At 42.8% G+C, this 19,972-nt stretch overlaps 2 protein-coding genes and 1 pseudogene across 6 annotated transcripts; all 3 read right to left on the bottom strand.

The window, feature by feature from the left end:
- Positions 1-1,083: 1,083 nt before the first annotated feature.
- Positions 1,084-2,694, bottom strand: LOC137015316 (UDP-glucuronosyltransferase 2C1 pseudogene; annotated as a pseudogene).
- A 133-nt stretch (positions 2,695-2,827) lies between these two features.
- On the bottom strand, positions 2,828-11,169 carry LOC137015315 (UDP-glucuronosyltransferase 2C1-like). Of its 4 annotated transcripts, none has more exons than XM_067380195.1 (3): positions 10,532-10,626; positions 4,340-5,000; positions 2,828-4,243 (listed from the first exon to the last, which is right to left on the bottom strand). In XM_067380195.1, exons 2-3 carry the CDS (start codon positions 4,991-4,993, stop codon positions 3,413-3,415), a joined length of 1,485 nt encoding a protein of 494 aa, XP_067236296.1. In that variant the 5' UTR covers positions 4,994-5,000; positions 10,532-10,626; the 3' UTR covers positions 2,828-3,412. The 4 variants fall into 4 exon arrangements, with proteins under 4 accessions (XP_067236296.1, XP_067236297.1, XP_067236294.1 ...); XM_067380196.1 differs by having other exon boundaries at positions 4,358-5,000; XM_067380193.1 differs by lacking the exon at positions 10,532-10,626 and adding an exon at positions 11,051-11,169 and having other exon boundaries at positions 2,832-5,000.
- ugt5a1 (UDP glucuronosyltransferase 5 family, polypeptide A1) lies at positions 5,169-11,164 on the bottom strand. 2 transcript variants are annotated; one of them, XM_067380197.1, is made up of 3 exons: positions 11,051-11,074; positions 10,532-10,645; positions 5,169-8,237 (listed from the first exon to the last, which is right to left on the bottom strand). In XM_067380197.1, the coding sequence occupies exon 3, from the start codon at positions 8,222-8,224 to the stop codon at positions 6,647-6,649; it is 1,578 nt and encodes a 525-aa protein (XP_067236298.1). In that variant the 5' UTR covers positions 8,225-8,237; positions 10,532-10,645; positions 11,051-11,074; the 3' UTR covers positions 5,169-6,646. The 2 variants fall into 2 exon arrangements, with proteins under 2 accessions (XP_067236298.1, XP_067236299.1); XM_067380198.1 differs by lacking the exon at positions 10,532-10,645 and having other exon boundaries at positions 11,051-11,164.
- Positions 11,170-19,972: the final 8,803 nt, after the last annotated feature.

The raw sequence follows: 19,972 nt of genomic DNA, 5'->3' as shown, positions 1-19,972 counted from the left end.
TGACTGTTTTTTTCCCCTAAGCTTTAATAATAATAACTTTGATAATGAATGTAAAATGGAATTGAACTCTGTGATTACTTCTGACCTTGGGAAGAACAGGTTGATGATTGACCCTGACTACATTCAGTTGTTATTCAAACCTATGTGCCCTATGAAGTCTTCTGGCCCTGATGGTATTTCAGCCTTTCTCTTAAAGGTCTGTGCTGAGGAACTGACCCCTGATTGGTGCTATATATTTCAATAGTCCAATAGTATTTAAAAGCAGATGTTACTAGTGAATTATTTAATCTTCAGTTTGCTTAAGGACAAGGCAGAGGTACAGGTAAGCAGATAATAGAACGAACACACTGAGGAGGCTTGAGTGATGCATTTCCATTGTTTACCTAAATGAAAAAGAATAAAATCTTTATTAATTTGTTATAGAATAAATGATATTTCACAAATTACAATGATCAAGAGAATCTTCATTACTGTCCAGAAATATAATAGAAGTGTTAAATCTATAATGTTTCAGCTCAATCTGTACTAATTTATGGCTACAATCTGTACAATTTGACAGTTTTTCAGGTATTTTTAAATAATAACTTATTTCTTGCCATGAAGTAATGCCACTTCAGTAATAAGGTTAGATGTTACATCTGTGTGTCACTTTAGTGTAGGTTAGTGTTGTGTGGGTTAGCCACCATCGGGCCAAACTGTTCTCTTTACTCAATCTTTGGAATGTAATGCAAATGCTTATACAGAGCAGTTATTCACAATTCTGATGATTCAACCATAAATGCAAATGTGAAATTAATTATAATGTAGGGGATTCATTTTAGCCCTTGTACTGTCAATGATACATGTGAATGATATTTGTCTGTAGCAAGTCCTAATAATATGGATTGTTTTACACTAAAAGCAAAAAATGCAGCTTAAAACAAACAACATAGAGAATATTGAATTAGTTCTGAATAATTATTTTAGTCTCATGCTTTGGACTAAAACATTGTTACGTAAATCTAGTAAAATGTTTTAAATAATTTAAGATTCACAAAGCACATGCTGTCAGGAAACAATCAGGAAACATTTCAAATGTACTGATATTTCCAGCCATTATTATTCACGTTTTACCTTCTTTCTGAATAAAATTAGACAAAAATATCTAACTGTATAAACAGTCACAAATGCAAATATGAAAAGTGTCGCCATTAAAGTGAAAATAACATCTATACAGTGGTACTCAATCCAGGACATTCTGAAAGACTGTGTTCGTAAATGAGGGGCTCCTCTATTCCTCATGACAAACTCAATCCAGAAGACAGCACGATCAAGAGGTTTCATTGGCTGGTCGTGGTGCAGTCTGGACAGTCTCTGCATGTTCTCCCTGTAAGATGAGTTATGCAAAACCTCCTTTAATGCCTCTAGAAACACATTCCTGTCCAGAGTTGCAAAATCTACAATTTTTGCTGTTCCCTTTGCTTGCATCCTGGAGAGATTGTCAGGTTGGTCAAAAGCTAAAGGAAGGCCTACAATAGGCACCCCATGGTAGATGGCTTCCTGAACTCCATTGGTGCCTCCATGTGCCACAAACACTTTAGTTTGAGGATGTCCAAGCAGGTCATTCTGAGGGAGCCAGTCCACAATCAGTGTGTTATTACCAAGGTTGGCAGGTCATGGTCCTGTGTGTCTCCAGATAACCTTTTGAGGCAGTTGAGCAAAAGCTGCAGCAATCTCATCATTGTTTTCACTCAGAAGCTGACCAAAAACAGTTCCTAAAGTCATGATGATGACCCCATGCTCTCCTGAGCTCTGCACAAACTCCTCAAGGTCATCTGGAAGTGGCTTAGCTGGTTTGCACTGGAAGCCGCCCATGTAGACAACATTTGGCATTGTGGGTCGTGGAAACTCAAACGTGAAGTCGTTTCTCATGAGCCAGATGTCGGCATTCTGGAGGAGGGAGAAGAAATCAACATCGGGGCCAAAATATTTCTGGGAGAATTCTTGGTAATGAGAACCAAAGAATTTGGGATTTTGATAAATACCAATCATATAAACCATCGCATTCATGACTCTTTGACTGAATGTCATCTTGTCAGTTAGTTGTAATGCTGGTATAGGTATGTATGAGAGAGGAGATGGAGCTACAACAAAGTGACCTTCTCCATGCATGGTCCAACGAACATTTAGTACAAGAGGGAGGCCAAGACGGTGTGCCAGTAACACTCCACCTCCAAATGCAGGATCTGTCAGAACGACGTTATATTTACCATCCTCCAGTGATTTCATCAAGATCTCATTTTCGAATATCATGGCTGTCATATTGCACACTTGCTGGTGGACTTCTGAGAACCTGCTGTAAATCTCCTGAGCAATTTCAATTTCGGACCAAAATGATCTTCCGTGTCTCTTGATCTGAAGTAAGCGGGGAAGCAACAATGTCCAAAAGTCACTGTCAAATTCACCAATGTCTACAGTAATGGAAGTGTAGAGAGGAGACTCCTCTTCAATATACCAGCTATTTGAACCTCGGACCACAGTGATATTGTGACCTTTTGAATGCAACTCCACAATGAGGACCTTCATATTGATCCAGTGACTTCCATCCACAGGAACGACCAGAACTTTACCAGAATAACATCCTGATAGACCAGATAACAGAATGAACAAACCGAGAAAGCTTGAGTGATGCATCTTCATTGATTACCTTCAATGAAAAAGAATACAATCTGAATTCATTTATGGAATAAATGATTCTTCACTAATTACAATGATCAAGAGAATCTGCATGATTGTCCAGAAATATAATGGAGTTGAGTGTGAAATCTATAATGTTGCAGCTCGATCTGTACTACTTTACTGGCTAAAAACTCTACATTTGGATAGTTATCCAGGGATATAAAATAATAACTTTTTCCTTGCCATCAAGTAATGCTGCTTCAGTAATAAGGTTAGATGGTACATTTGTCAATAGTTTTTCATCAATAACAGATTTTACACAGTTTCACTATATATAAAAGTCAGGGAGTGATGACCTATCATGTACACATGATCAGATTCCTCTTTATTGTACGGTGTTCATAAAACTTTGTCAGTTAAAACTTCAGCAAAAGCTTATACAGAGAAGTTATTCACAATTCTGTTGATTCAATCATAAATGAAAATGTGAAATTAATTACAATGTAGGTGGTTAATTTTAGCCCTTGTACTATTATTGATACACGTGAATGATATTTGTCTGTAGCAAGTTCTAATAATATAGATTGTTGTACACTAAAAGCAAAAAATTATTATTTTAGTTTCAAAGCTTTGGATTAAAACAGTGTTTCTTAAATCTAGTAAAATGTTTTAAATAATTTAAGAGTCACAAAAGCACATGCTGTCAGGAAACAATCAGGAAACATTTCAAATGTACTGATATTTCCAGCCAATATTATTCACATTTTACCTTCTTTCTGAATAAAATTAGACAAAAATATCTAATTGTATAAACAGTCACAAATGCAAATATGAAAAGTGTCGCCATTAAAGTCAAAATAACATCTATACAGTGGTACTCAATCCAGGACATTCTGAAAGACTGTGTTCGTAAATGAGGGGCTCCTCTATTCCTCATGACAAACTCAATCCAGAAGACAGCACGATCAAGAGGTTTCATTGGCTGGTCGTGGTGCAGTCTGGACAGTCTCTGCATGTTCTCCCTGTAAGATGAGTTATGCAAAACCTCCTTTAATGCCTCTAGAAACACATTCCTGTCCAGAGTTGCAAAGTCTACAATTTTTGCTGTTCCCTTTGCTTGCATCCTGGAGAGATTGTCAGGTTGGTCAAAAGCTAAAGGAAGGCCTACAATAGGCACCCCATGGTAGATGGCTTCCTGAACTCCATTGGTGCCTCCGTGTGCCACAAACACTTTAGTTTGAGGATGTCCAAGCAGGTCATTCTGAGGGAGCCAGTCCACAATCAGTGTGTTATTACCAAGGTTGGCAGGTCGTGGTCCTGTGTGTCTCCAGATAACCTTTTGAGGCAGTTGAGCAAAAGCTGCAGCAATCTCATCATTGTTTTCACTCAGAAGCTGACCAAAAACAGTTCCTAAAGTCATGATGATGACCCCATGCTCTCCTGAGCTCTGCACAAACTCCTCAAGGTCATCTGGAAGTGGCTTAGCTGGTTTGCACTGGAAGCCGCCCATGTAGACAACATTTGGCATTGTGGGTCGTGGAAACTCAAACGTGAAGTCGTTTCTCATGAGCCAGATGTCGGCATTCTGGAGGAGGGAGAAGAAATCAACATCAGGGCCAAAATATTTCTGGGTGAACTCTTGGTAAGGAGAAACGAGGTATTTGGAATGTTTGTAAAGAACCATTATATATGTCATCACATTCATGACTCTCTGACTGAATGTCATCTTGTCGGTCATCTGTAACCCTGGAACAGGTATATATGAGAGAGGAGATGGAGCTATGTCAAAATGGGCTTCTCCGTACATGGTCCAGCGGACATTAAACACAAGAGGGAGGCCAAGACGGTGTGCCAGTAACACTCCACCTCCGAAAGCTGGATCGGTCAGAACAATGTCATATGCAGCATCTTTCAGTGAATTCATCAAGGTCTCATTTTCAAACATTGTAGCTGTCATATTGCAAATTTGCTGATGAATTTCAGTAAACCTCCTATAAGTTTCATCAACAAGTGCCATTTTATTCCAAAATGATCGTCCTTGTCTCTGCATTTTCAGTAATTGAGGGAGAAACTTCTCCATGAAGTCATCGTCAAATTCACCAGTGTCCACAGTAATGGAAGTGTAGAGAGGAGACTTTTCCTCAATGTACCAGCTACTAGACCCTCGGACCACAGTGATATTGTGACCTTTTGAATGTAACTCCACAATAAGGACCTTCATATTTATCCAATGACTTCCATCCGCAGGAACGACCAGAACTTTACCAGCATAAGATCTTGAAAGAGCAGATAACAGAATGAACAATCCAAGAAGGTTGAAGTGATGCATCTTCATCAATTACCTTTGATAAGAAGGAATATAATCTGAATTAATATGCTATATAGTAAATTATTTTTCACAAAATACAATGATAAAGAGAAATTCCCAAAATATCATGGAATTGAACATTCAGTCTGTAATATTATAGTTATATCTGTACAATTGGACAGTTATTCAGTTTTATATGGCCTCATAAACTAAAGTCATTCACATTTTCATTAAGTACATTTACATGCACAGTTATAATAGATTTACAGTGGGTTTTATCATAGTCAAGCTAGTTGTAACACAGTTCGTATATATACGGGAAGAAGGAGGCGGGAACCGGCAAATGTTTCAACAAAACTTTAATACCAAAATAAACAAATACAAAACGAAAGTACCCTCGCGGACGTCTGCCGGCCACACAAACATAATAAAACATAACGTAAAGTCCAGGCCTGGTCCTCTCTCGTCCTTCACGGTCGTCGCTCCTCCTTTTATGCTCCCGGAGCTCCTCCATGAGAGATTCAATGGTGATGCTCGGCTTTGACTGCTGTTCCAGTGCACTTTCACGGGTAGAAGGTTGGAAAAACACGGGTTATGGGTTGCCTGGAACGTGGCATAAGTTCATGTGGTTTCCCTTTAAGGTTGTGCAGTTACGTTTGCGTTTAATGTGTGTTTGCTGCTACCTGTTTGGAATATTCAGTTGAAGGGGTGGATTCTGGAATCTACTGCCGCTTCAATATATATCTTTTAAGTTATTAATCAACATTTATCTTTCTGTTAAATTATTTGAATGACTTCTTCAATGTATGTTAAAGCATTTATTTTCCTTTTTCAAACACTAGAAAATAATTGTGAAGATTGTCTGTACCTCTCACTGAGAGAAAAGAACATGTTATCAGTATGTTTTGGGAAAGTTTTCTGCTCAAAGCAGAGCTCAGATCAACTTCAGCCTTGACGAAGTTGTGAATCATGTGTATCTGTGTATGTGCGCTAAGTCCTTTGTCCTGGTGGACAACTGGCATTCTGCTTGAGACCAGCAGACGCCATGTCATGAACCCAAAAGGACATCCAGTACGTAAATCCAGGGTCTCCTCTGCAACATTGTGACAAATGGAGATATGCTTCTGACTATCTGTCCATGTGTGGAAGATTATCAAATTTGTCTATTTTTCTTAGCCAATCAGAATCATTCAACCTGAAGTAATGATGTAGTTAGTTGACTCCGGTAGAGTATAATTGTGAAAGTGAATGTACGCAGAGCAGCCTACGAACTCCTTGTGAGACTTGAAGCTGGCTTCTGCTGATGAAACTGCAAACTATTCTTCAATAAAATTTTCTTCAATTTATTATGTTTTAAACTTTGACTCCGGGTCTTTATTTATCATATCTGGTCTTTTGGGTCTTTAACTGTAAAATTCCCCTACACTGTGGATTATTATTAAACTTTGTGTTGGATCTTTATTATTCTGTCGTATCTTCAGTCCATCAACACACACCCATGACAGCATTAATCACAGATATGAAAATTACCTTTATTGAGGCTCAAGATTCTAATGACCACAAAGCAGCTCTAAATAGTCAGTGCAAAATGCCTAAATTTGCTTTGAATTAAAATTTGAATCTCACTGAAATGTTTTACAAGAATATTTTTTCACAATGATCTCATACAGTAATTATATATCATGCACATTTTACTTTCTTTTTAAACAAAACTCTAAAAAGATATCGAATCACATATATAATAAAAAATGCAAATATGAAAAGTGTTGCCGTTAGAGTCAAAATAACATCTACAGAATGGTACTCAATCCAAGACATTCTGAAAGACTGTGTTCGTAAATGAGGGGCTCCTCTATTCCTCATGACAAACTCAATCCAGAAGACAGCACGATCAAGAGGTTTCATTGGCTGGTCGTGGTGTAGTCTGGACAGTCTCTGCATGTTCTCCCTGTAAGATGAGTTATGCAAAACCTCATTTAATGCCTCCAAAAACACATTCCTGTCCAGAGTTGCCAAATCTAAAATCTTTGCTGTTCCCTTCGCTTCCATTCTGAAGAGATTATCTGGCTGATCAAACACTAACGGTAGACCCAAAATGGGCACCCCATGGTAGATGGCTTCCTGGACTCCATTGGTGCCTCCATGTGCCACAAATACTTTAATCTGGGGATGTCCAAGCAGGTCATTCTGGGGGAGCCAGTCCACTAGTAATGTATTGTTACCAAGGGTCGCAGGCCGAGGACCTGTATATCTCCAGATCACTTTTTGAGGAATCTGAGCAAAAGCCGCTGCTATGTCGTTGGTGACGTCTTGAGGAAGCTGAGTAATAAGGGTTCCTAAAGACATGACAATGACTCCATGCTCTCCTGAGCTCTGCACAAAGTCCTCAAGATCTTTTGGAAGTGGCTTGGCGGGTTTACACTGAAAGCCGCCCATATATACGATATTGGGCATTGTGGGTCGTGGAAATTCAAAGGTAAAGTCATTTCTCATGAGCCAGATGTCTGCATCCTGGAAAAGGGAAAAATAATTAACATTGGGGCCAAAATGTTTGAGACAAAAAGAAGTAAAGATTGGTTCAGCTACGAGTGCAATTTGGAATTGGGTGAAAAAGTAAGTCAGAACATTCTTGACACGTTGAAGGAATGACATCTTGTCTGTTAGCTCTGCTCCTGGGACAGGGACATAAGACAGGGGGGAAGGAGCAATGGCGAAATGTCCCTCTCCATGAATCGTCCACCGAACGTTAAAAACCAGAGGAATATTAAACTTGTAAGCTAGGATTGCACCACCTCCAGCAGCTGGGTCTGCTAGCACCACGTCATATTTAGCATCTTGGATTGAGTTCATAATTTTTTCATCTCCTAATACTCTATCCATCATCTGCTGCATTTCTTCATACATGCTTTTAAACTTCATGATGATTTCATACTCCAGCTGAATGCGGCTCCAAATGGAATTCCCTTCTTTTTTAATCTTCAAGAGACGGCTGATCAGTAAACCAAAAAATTCCTCATCAAATCCTCCTGTGTTGGGAATGGTGATGGAATTGTACAAAGGAGATTCTTCCTTGATATACCAGCTGTTGGAGGCTCTAAGCACCGTCACTTTGTGACCTCGGCTATGCAGTTCCTCAATCAGGACCTTCATGTTCACCCAGTGACTTCCATCAAGTGGAAACACTAGCACTTTACCACCATCTACTCCAAATAATACGCATAAGAGCGACAACAAAACAAGAGGTGCTGAATGATGCATCTTCTTACACAACCTTAAAAAACAAAAGAGAAGAAATCAATGAATGGATAATAAAGAATGATGGAAAACAGAAAAGAAAGGACCCGGAAAAAACAAAAGCAAGCTTATTTTACACTGTAAAAAACAAAACAAAAAGCAAAACAAAACGAAAATCCATCAATTTTTACAAAATAAAACTGGCAGCTGTGATTGCCAGAATTATTTTAAAAACACAGTAAAAAATACTTATAAAATATATTTACAGATCAACCTGTAAATTTTACAATTTAAAACTAATTTACAAAAAATAAATCCAACAGACCTTCCCATGCTGCTACTAAAATCTGTTTTTTACATAAACTGACATCCACCATAATAACACTGGTGGTAAAGAGAAAACCACATGATGAATCAGAGTTCATCACAGGCAGTTTTTCCACAAGCTGATGTACATACTATTTAAAGAAGGTACACCAGCGTCATGCACACCATCATGGCACTCAAATAACACAATAAACATTCATTTAACAACAAAAGATGAAAATTAAAAGCCTGATGTTCATAACTGATAACAAAAAACTAATAAGAAACAATTATAAATTTTAAAAACCATCAAATGTGAGCTGTCACACAGGGAATTGTGGGAATATCAATTTATGGTTGTTCTTTTTACTTCCAATTTTTTTTTTTTTTTTTTTTTTTTTTTTTTACGAGAACTTACTGATGACCAATTAACAGGTTTTTACAGTTGTATTTTTAGTCTTTTATAGTTAAAATGAAAATTTTTGGTTACATTGTAATTACTCAAATAAGTACTGAGTACTATTAATTAACTACATGTACTTACTATAGAGTTACAGTTGGTTCAACAAATAAAAATATGTTAACGTTTTCCACTAGAATATTTAACTTAAGCCAATTGGGAGAATTACATTAATTCAAAGCAATATTTTGAGTTGATCCAACATAATGTTTTAAGTAAGGTGAAGACGTATTTTTGCCACAAAAACACATTTCTAAGTAACATGAACTTAATAATTGTCAACATGAATGCAACTATTTAGGTTGATCCAACATAATGTTTTAAGTAAGGTGAAGACGCTTTTTAGACACAATAAAACGCATTTCTAGTAACATGAACTTACCAAGCACCGCTTGTCACCATGATGGTAACTCTCCAAAAACCCACATTAACAGAAACTCTTCTAAATTAGCATAACAAAACACTAATTACTGCTAAATCTCCCTTACCATTAATCTTGTGCAAAATTATATTATATAACACTTAATTTTAGCATTTACTCTCCCTTTCAAGTGTCATGGGCAAAGCATGATGGGAAATATAAATCCCAGCCCAGTTTCACTTAACTTAAGTTCGTCTAAATTAAAAGAAGTGTTCATACAACTCAAAACAATGAAACATGTTTACACGTCATCAGATTGTGTTTTACATTAACAGAACTTAAAATTAAATACATTTTTGATTAACTGAAAATGTTAAACTATGACAAGTCATGATTGTATATCGAATCAATAGGCATAATTTGTGTGTCATCCAAACTCAATAAAATAACAATTACAAGTAAAAAGTCTAACAGCATTTCAGAACTTGATTTTTTATTTCACAACAATATATATATTTAAGTAATGACTAAAGGTCCCCTTAATTAGTTTTTAGAGGGTTAGGGTTTGGTTTAGGGTTAGTTATTTGTAATTATGCATAATTTACTGTTATTACTATAGTAAGTACATGTAGTAATGTATAACTGCGGCGCTGTAAAATAAAGTGTTACCCAATTTAGTGTTACGATTGGATACAGGTGACGCCAATGATTAGTGATGCAAATTCTTTCTGATCTACAAGTCTAATATTTGCTGTTATGTATCTGTTATGGTCTTGTAAAGCTAGACTTTTGACTTACAGAATAACATCTGGTCCATATTGCAGAAAATGTATATTTGTCTAGTAAAAACCACATGTTTTTTTCCACGTGATCACATGGATTTCACAAGAGAACTGTTCCAAAACCACTTTTCTCATGTGCAAATGTTTTTCATGTGTTCCGCATGTGACCACGTGTTTTTGCACATTTGAAATTCACTTAGAGGTTTTCACTTTGTTTTCATATTTTTAAAATACTTGATGCCACCAAACCAACAAACTTTGGTCATTCCAATGATTTCATTCTCAGAAGCGCTCATTGCATCAACCCTGTACATTGTAAAAATCACTTCATTTGTAACAACACTTAAATGCAAAGCAGGTCAACTGAAGTAAAGAACAAGTGTGGAATGGGCCACAGTGTATGCAGTAAAAAATGGTCTCACCTTGTGTACGAGTAGTATCTGAATCGGCTATTTGTTTAGTAGTGTTACGACTGCTGAGAGCTTCCTAAGTATGTCTCAAAGTTATGCAATCCCTCAGTACACATGCTGCAACATCTGAAAAAAGCTCCATCATCATGTGCACATAAACAGAGTACATGCTAAAACAATACCTTGCAATGTGTGCATTCACCTTTTGTAGTAAAAACAGCATAATCGTTTGGCATTTTCTGAAACCTTCTACATATGTAATTTGGTTTTGTACACTTCTTTCATAAGGCAAAAAATGACAAAATAGCTGGATACTTAGATTTTTACAATTTCACTTATGATGAAAAGCTGGAAAAGTTCTGTGGTTGAATTTGGTTTAACAGTAAAAAAATAAATATTATACAAGCAATAAAAGGCCAAGATATTACATAATGAACTAAGAGCAGAATTTAAATCTGAAATCTGATTTATGGACTGACAAAGAAAGAACTTCTATGTGGAATTATATTTTGGGAATATTTCAATCCTCACCTGACAATCTGCAAATACTCCTTGAAATTCACCTCGACACAGTGTAGCGTCTAAAACATTCAACACGTTTATCCTGCAACGTTTATGAGCTTATCAAGTGCATTTAGGTGAAAGGTTCCTTTGAATGAGTGAGCACAGCAAAAGCCTTGAGGCGGAGCAGTTAAATAATGCCACGATAATAAGGGTCAAAGATCTCTGGACCTTGTTTTTAAACCATAATTTTCAACCAGCCAAACATCGTGAGGAAATTAAAGAAATTTGTTTTTATGTTACTTTTCAATAAAAAAAAGAAAAGAAGATTCTTTGATTTTGCACTAGAAACACTAGAAGTCCACATGATCCTTCAGATTAAATGTCTGGCTTTGTAAAGACTCCCACCATTAAGAACATTCCAGGAGAAAACCAACTAAACAGGTGATATTGTTCGTATCAGTTGTGTAACAGGCGGAAAGAATAAAAGGAAATCTGAGATTGCTTAGACTGATTCTTGTTGTTTAACACAACGTAAAAAAAAACAACAACAAAAAAAAACTACTAGACTCTATTTATTAAGACTTCAGCAGTGTCAGCAGATCACCAGGTTGAAAAAAAAACCTAACACTTTTCGTAAACAGTAACTCCAAACATGTCCACACATGGTCAAAAAGTCCTTTAGTGCCTAGGGCGCAATAAAACACTGAATTTCGCAATTTCGAGTTATGGCTGTGAATGTTCTATTATGCTTGTAAAAGGATATTGTGTAACAATGATGTAACATGTTTTAACTCTTTCCCTGCAATTTTCCATCATTTATGACAACGCTTTCCAGCCATTGATGGAATACTCCAGCAATCCGTTTTCACTGTTATTTGGTAGGGGGTGATATTCCTCATCTTCTGAAAGAGTACAGAGGCTGCACTTTTAGACATACACTCTCGAACTTCCCAAAGCACTTTCCCTCAGGGGAATCCCCACCGGCATTTTAAAGTGTGTTCAACTTCAAGTGGACGAGGGACGTTTTTTTGGACAGAGCTTCGACCCCTTGATTTTGACCACGGGAGTGAGTCTTCTCAACATGTACATTTCAGGCAGATCCATAGACCACAGTGCTCTAAGACCGTCTCGGTTACAAAGGTAACCCTCGTTCCCTGAAGGAGGGAACGGAGACGTACGTCGGACAGACCGACGAATAGGAATCTCGCTAGAGAGGCCAATCTACTTCGAGTGTAACTAAACGAGCCAATGCACATTGGCATGCAATCATATGCATCAGCTGCTCGCCTCGCAGCGCGGGTATATAATGAGCAGCAGGTGCGTTGCATCTTCAGGTTTTCGCTGAGGAGCCGAACCGGATAGGCGGCAGCATCAGCGGGGTACAGCGACTGTGGCGACGGGACGTACGTCTCCGTTCCCTCCTTCAGGGAACGAGGGTTACCTTTGTAACCGAGACGTTCCCATTCAGTCGGTCACGTTCGACGTACGTCGGACAGACCGACGAATAGGAATCCCTACCAAAGCGCCACAGGAGCTGCCCCCTTCCAGCGCTCTGTTGCAAGCCACCTGAACCCCCTTGCCTGAGGATGGTGGGACAGGGCTAACACAGAGAGAGTCGATCACTGCTGTTCCCCAAAACCCATTCAGTGAGACTATTGGATAACGCTGGGAAAGCGTACCCTTCGCTGGGAAAGGAACGCTGCGGAAGCCACATCCTTCCCCGAAGGAGTTATGTGGAGAAGTACATATGGACTAACCCTGTAGGGCTGTGCTACATATGGAAGAGCTGGGGTGACTCCAACCCGATGAAGGGTAGGTTCTCCCAGAGGGAAAGACACGGGCTTCGTTTAGGAGCAACCGTGGAACCAACCATATGGGATCCCCGTAGGGTCACACATATGGAACCCAGCCTAAACCCGGTTCTCAAGGATACAACGGAGTATAGGCCTGGCGCCAGACGCTCCGCCACGTCGGCTGCCGAAGGGATATCGGAGGACTCGACAGGGTCTGCCTTGTAGGGACTCTCTGGAGAAAAGAAGCGCATGTAGCGCAGCAAGCCGACACTAAGCCGGGGCCTCTCCGTGCCTCTGACCTGTGGCGAGAACATGGGAGGAGACCGGCTCGACACGAAGGCTATAGTATCTAGCGAACGTGTTAGGTGTCGCCCAGCCCGCAGCTCTACAAATGTCTGTCAGCGAGGCGCCACGAGCCAGCGCCCAGGAGGATGCGACACCTCTTGTGGAGTGAGCATGCAACCTGAGCGGGCAGGGCACACCCTGAGCTTGGTAAGCCAGGGCGATGGCATCCACTATCCAGTGGGCCATCCTCTGCTTGGAGACAGCCTTTCCCTTCTGCTGGCCTCCATAACAGACAAGAGCTGGTCTGAGGTCCTGAGGCTTTAGGTTCTGTCTATGTACAGTCGCAAAGCGCGGACTGGACAGAGTAAAGCCAGGGCTGGGTCTGCCTCCTCCGAGGGCAGCGCTTGCAGGCTCACCACCTGGTCCCTGAAGGGACTGGTAGGAACCTTGGGCACATAGCCAGGCCGGGGTCTTAGTACCACGTGGCTATCACCCGGCCCGAACTCCAGGCACGATTCATCGACCGAAAATGACTGCAGGTCCCCTACCCTCTTGATGGAGGCCAATGCCACCAGCAGCAAAGTCTTCATAGACAGAATCTTTAAGTCTACTGACAGCAAAGGCTCAAAGGGAGCAATCTGAAGTGCTCTCAGCACCAGAGTGAGGTCCCAAGAGGGTATGGAGAGGGGACGAGAAGGATTTAACCGTCTCGCCCCCTAAGGAACCTGATGACCAGGTCGTGCTGACCAACAGATTTGCCATCTAAGTGGTCGTGGTAAGCGGATATAGCAGCAGTATGGACTTTTGAGGGTGGAGGGGGGACAGCCTACGCTCCAACCCTACTGCAAGAAGGAAAGCACGACTCTGATCGAGCATCTTCGGGGTCTTCCCGGCGAGAAGAGCACCACTCGACGAACAGGTTCCACTTTGGAGGCGTAAGCACGTCTCGTAGACCGTGCACGTGCCGAAGTGATGGTGTTAAGTACCTCAGGGGGTAAGTCACCTAGAACCTCCGCATCCCGTCCAAGGGACCAGACATGGAGTTTCCAGAGGTCTGGACGCGGGTGCCAAAGAGTGCCCCGTCTCTGAGAAAGAAGGTCTTTCCTCAGAGGGATGGGCCAGGGAGGGGGCTGTCGCGAGGAGTGAGAGTTCTGGGAACCAGGTCCGGTTGGGCCAGTAAGGCGCAACTAACAAGACCTGCTCCTCGTCCTCCCTGACTTTGCACAGGGTCTGTGCAAGTAGGCTCACTGGGGGAAACGCATATTTGCGCAGGCCCCGGGGCCAGCTGTGAGCCAGTGCATCTGTCCCGAGTGTCCCCTCGGTCAGAGAGTAAAAACAACTGGCAGTGGGAGGTTTCTGGTGAGGCAAACAGGTCTACCTGAGCCTTTCCGAATTCTCTCCAGATCAGCTGAACCACCTGGGGGTGGAGTCGCCACTCTCCTGGCAGCGCAGCTCGTGATAGCTCGTCAGTCACACGGTTGAGCACACCGGAGACATGAATGGCGCGAGCGACCTCAGATGCTTCCGACTCCACAGGAGGAGATGGCGGGCGAGTTGTGACATGCGACGGGAGCGTAGACCACCTTGACGGTTGATGTACGCAACGGTCGCAGTGTTGTCCATACGGACCAGTACATGCTTGCCCTGAAGCAGGCCTTTGAGGCGGCTCAGAGCAAGGCGTACTGCCAGCAACTCGAGGCAATTGATGTGCCAATGCAGATGGGGTCCCGTCCAAACCCCTGAGACTGCATGCCCGTATTACGTGGCACCCCAGCCGGTGGCAGAAGCATCTGTGAACACCACAGCATGCCGGGACACCTGTTCTAGGGGCACTCCTGCCCGAAGAAACAAGGGGTCCGACCACGGACTGAAGGTTCGGCGGCACTCTGAGTGATTGGCACCCGGAATGTGCCGCGCTGCCACGCCCATCTCGGGACTCCGGCCATGAAGCCAGTGCTGAAGCGGTCTCATATGAAGCAGACCGAGCGGTGTTACAGCCGCAGCAGCCGCCATATGCCCCAGGAGCCTCTGAAAGAACTTCAGTGGGACCGCTGTCCTGCCATTGAATGTATTCAGGCAGTTCAACACTGACCGAGCACGTTCCTCTGTGAGGCGTGCTATCTGCTCGACCGAATCCAACTCCATACCGAGAAAAGAGATCCTCTGCACCGGGGCGAGTTTGCTCTTTTCCCAGTTGACCTGAAGCCCCAACTGGCTGAGGTGTCTGAGCACCAAATCCCTGTGTTTGCACAACTGATCCCGGGACTGTGCTAGAATGAGCCAGTCGTCGAGATAGTTGAGAATGCGAACACCCCGTTCTCTCATGGGAACAAGGGCTCCCTCCACGACTTTCGTGAAGACGCGGGGAGACAGGGCCAGCCCGAAGGGTAGGACTCTGTACTGATATGCTCAACCTTCGAACGCGAATCTCAGGAATGGCCTGTGTCGCGGAAGAATTGAAACATGGAAGTACGCGTCCTTCAGGTCAATCGCTGCAAACCAATCTCGGGGACGGATGCACTCGAAAATGCGTTTCTGCGTGAGCATTTTGAATGGTAGCTTGTGGAGGCTCCGATTCAAAACTCGCAGGTCCAAGATCGGTCGTAACCCGCCGCTTTTCCTGGGTACAATGAAGTAGGGGCTGTAGAACCCCGACCTCAAATCGGCTGGAGGGACCGGCTCTATCGCGTCCTTCGCCAGTAGGACTGCGATCTCCGCACGCAGGACAGGGGCATCGGCATCTTTCACTGTAGTGAAGAGGACGTCCCTGAACTTGGGGGGGGGAGCCGGGCGAACTGAATCGCAAAGCCGACCCTGATGGTCCGAAGGAGCCAGCGAGACGGACTGGGGAGCGCTAACCCGGCTCGCAGAGACCGTACAAGCAGGACCAAAGGGACCACCGGTGTACCCGCAGCAGGGCAGCGAGGTGGAACGCAGGGACGCGGCTCGGGGGGCTCTCTTTGTGAGACGGCCCGAAGCGGCGTCACAGTGTGCTAGGCAACACTTACCTGGCTCCACGGATGGACAGAGGGAGCAGTCGAGGCTTTGGCTGCCCGCTGCTCGCTGCTGTCCACTGGCGACAGAAGAGGGGGATGAGAGTGGTGAGGTTTTTCTCCTCCCACTGCTCTCCAAACCCTCTTCAGACCTGGAAATGGAGGAACTGCTCTTTAAAATTTGGGTACCGCTGCCTCTTGGGTCAGTGGCGGAACAGAAACAAACCCAATAAAGGATTTACCACCTGGCCCTCCTCCAGGGGTGGAAGAGCAGCCCCACCCATCTCTGGGTCGCCCGTCTCAGGGGTGATTCTCACCAACCAGTTAAACAGCTGCAGAGACGGGAGGCGTCATCTCCCCGCAATGGATACAGCAGAGCCTGCTGGGCCGGAGTTTCTTGCAGGGGACGACACCCTTGGCGACGAGCAGACTGAGGGGCGGCCCAAGAGGAACTCAATGGTTTGTCATGGGAAGCTCCCCTATCCGCTACTAACTGAGGAGAACCGCTGGGCTCAGTCCTCGACAGTGTCACCGAAAGGCCACCTCGTAAGATGGGAGCATTGAGAAAGCATTTAGCTTGACAACCTCTCACACCTCACAAGGTAAGCCAGGGGGCACTTCTGGACCACGGAGGTGGACATCGTCTGGCTGAGGGCCTGCGCCGTGACTTTGATCACGGTTAGTCAACAAGCGCAGCTCAACCCCAGCACAGAACTACCCTCATGCAAAAAGAGTGCCTTGGCCTCACATGCAGGGTGGGTGTGGTCTGTGTACAGCCACCCCATCCAAGAGGGTAGTGAGAGAGGAAAAACTTATGCAGATTGGCACCTTTGGCATTCCATATTTATGGCACCAATATACCCCCATACTGCCAAGTTTTCCATGCACATCTGGAAGACCCAGGAAAGCATGGCTGTAAACTCTGAATCCGAGTCAGCATAAGCACACACCATTACAGTGGGCAGCGTCACCCTCATTTCCAGAGCATAACAGCACTCTCTCCGATGCTGCAATCGACGTCTGTCCCTCAGCTGGAGCTCTGAATGAAATGCTAGGTTCCCCTATGAAAAGGACCAGCAATCCAATCCAGAAACTGCACAGCTTGCAATGCGCTAGAGAGGAGGGGCCCTAGGGGGTTGGTTCCCCGAAGGAACCCCTCAACCTCATGTCACCCAAGCCATATCAGCAAAGTAGACCTCTTCTGGTGCACCAGAGAGGGCGCTACAATGGAGATTACGCAAGGGAACCGCGCATCTAGAGCGCCGAGCGAGCGCTGGGTTGCCGTGACAACCCGCGCTGCAGCCCGGCAGCTCGACGGCACACGACACGCAGAGGAGCGAGAGGTTTGCTCTCGCTGATCTCCGCGGTCTCCCAGAGTGTCGGGCAGACCCGCGGCTGTGCTTTTACACACAAGCGGCAGCTGGCCAACAACAGAGGGGACTCAAGCTTCCCGGAGAAAGAAGAGTCACGACCGGCGTGTCGACGTGATCATGTTCTCATATGAAAACATGAACACCCACGAACATCATTTCAGCACGCGCCCAGACATGCGAAACGGTGATCGTGGCCGTCAGTGAGGACAGGAGCAGTCGCATCCAGAAACACAAGTAGGATGTCGTCTTTAAAAAGACGCGAATCTACTTGTGTAAGCTCTTTCAGGGACTTTACTCTTTTAGAAGTGCTGAAGCACGCAGGGGAACGGCCACCGCAACACAGACAGGGATTGTGTGCAGCCTGTCATGTGCTTTCTCTCTCTTTGAAGGCGCTCACTCTTACCAGCCGTAAAAACGGCTTTTCAGCGCTCAAAAGCGCACCGTACCGGCCGTGAGAACAGCCTTCTGACGCTGTCAAACAGCTATTTGCTCAAAAACGGCAAACGAAACAGAAAAAGAGAGGACGTCGACCCCGCTGCTGTGCTGTTCGCCCGCACTCGGAAAAAAAAAGAGAAGTTCAACCAAAAGCTTGACTCGTCTTCTAGCAGACACTCGCTTGCAGAGAACAGGAACAAACACCGTTCGGCTCCGAAGCGAAAAGCTGAAGATGCAACGCACCTGCTGCTCATTATATACCCGCGCTGCGAGGCGAGCAGCTGATGCATATGATTGCATGCCAATGTGCATTGGCTCGTTTAGTTACACTCGAAGTAGATTGGCCTCTCTAGCGAGATTCCTATTCGTCGGTCTGTCCGACGTACGTCGAACGTGACCGACTGAATGGGAACACATGATTGTGACGTCACAGCAGATCGCGCTTAATTTACCCCCACCCCGCACAACTGTAGTGTATGATATTGGAGTTATTTTGAAATTTTTACCACATTTAATACTTGTAGCTACCTTAAGCGGATTGTAATATGGAGAATTACAGTAAGCATACCAGTGATGGGGGTAATGCATTACAAGTAACTTGAGTTATTTAATCGGATTACTTTTTCAAGTAACTAGTAAAGTAACACATTACTTATTCAATTTACAACAAAATATCCAAGTTACTTTTTCACATTTATTGACTGATCGGTCTCCTGTCTCCATGTTGAGAGAAATCGTAAGTGCCGAAGCGTTGTGTGCGCTGTGTGAACATGATGGTTATTGTAGTTCTAGACTAAATGTGAACATGCAGCAAATCAGCATATTAGAATGATTTTTGAAGGATCATGTGATACTGAAGACTGGAGTAATGATGCTGAAAATTCAGCTTTGCATCACAGGAATAAATTACTTTGTGAAATATATTCAACTAGAAAACAGTTATTTTAAATTGTAATAATATTTCACAATATTACTGTTTTTACTGTATTTTTAATTAAATAAATGTAGCCTTGGTGAGCAGACGAAACTTCTTTTAAAAACATTAAAAATCTTAGTGGTTCCAAACTTTTGGACTGTACTGTACATGAAAACATTCAGTATTCCTCAAAATGAATAAAAACAATCTCAGAATTTTACACAAACCTGTAATAATTAACTATATTAAATTACACAAATATACTTTATGTATTTAATCTCACTTTATTAACCAATGTCTTTGCTTCTGTCCTTCGATGATCTAATTCAACCATACTAATAATCTAAAATTACTTTAGATTAGGTACAGAAATAAGAGTGTTGAACTTCCTTCTCCTCTTCTTTAATCTAGTATTGCAGCACAGGTTTGTTTGAGCTGCGCCCTCTACTGTACAGGTGTAAATATGCATTTCCTTCCGCCTGAGGCTTATTCATTTCACTTTTGGTATGAAAGTGCCTTTACATTTGCAAAAAATAGAACTTCTTTGTAGTTATTAAAAAACAAACAAGCAAACCCAGCTCAGGTGAGAAAAAGTAAAGCAAACGTAATGTAGCACATTCCTTTTCATAAAAAGTAACCAAGTAATGCAATTAGTTACTTTTTTAGGGAGTAACACAAGATTGTAATGCATTACTTTTAAAAGTAACTTTCCCCAAAACTGAGGTATACAGTATTAGAGTACAGTGCACATTGCTGAAAAGCATACCTGTTTATGAAATGGTTAAATGACTGAGGAAACTGTTGTCCTCCAAACATCCGGCTGCACCTTTCGACCCGTTGCATCCATTGTAACCAAGATATGAAAACATGGTCCTTATTTCATCAGAAACATGCCTACGTCCTTTGCCTTATCTACCTCTTCCACAGTTTTGCCTCCCTACACTTTCACCACTCATCCTTACTCCTCTTCTTCTTCTTGGCTGTTGAACCCTGTTTTTTTCCTTGTTGTTCTTCCATTTTAAGAAATTGTAAAACTGTGTCATGCTTTGTCTATATATGCTTTCCAATTGAAGATTCATGGCATGGATCTCTGAGCTATTTTAGAGAACTGGTTCTAATGCTTTAAATTCCCCTTCATTAGTGAAGTTCAAGAT

Source organism: Chanodichthys erythropterus, chromosome 24 (genome assembly GCF_024489055.1).
Source record: "Chanodichthys erythropterus isolate Z2021 chromosome 24, ASM2448905v1, whole genome shotgun sequence".
Lineage (NCBI taxonomy): Eukaryota > Metazoa > Chordata > Actinopteri > Cypriniformes > Xenocyprididae > Chanodichthys > Chanodichthys erythropterus.
The sequence above is the reverse complement of the archived record's forward strand: the minus strand, read 5'-3'. Positions and strand labels throughout refer to the sequence as shown.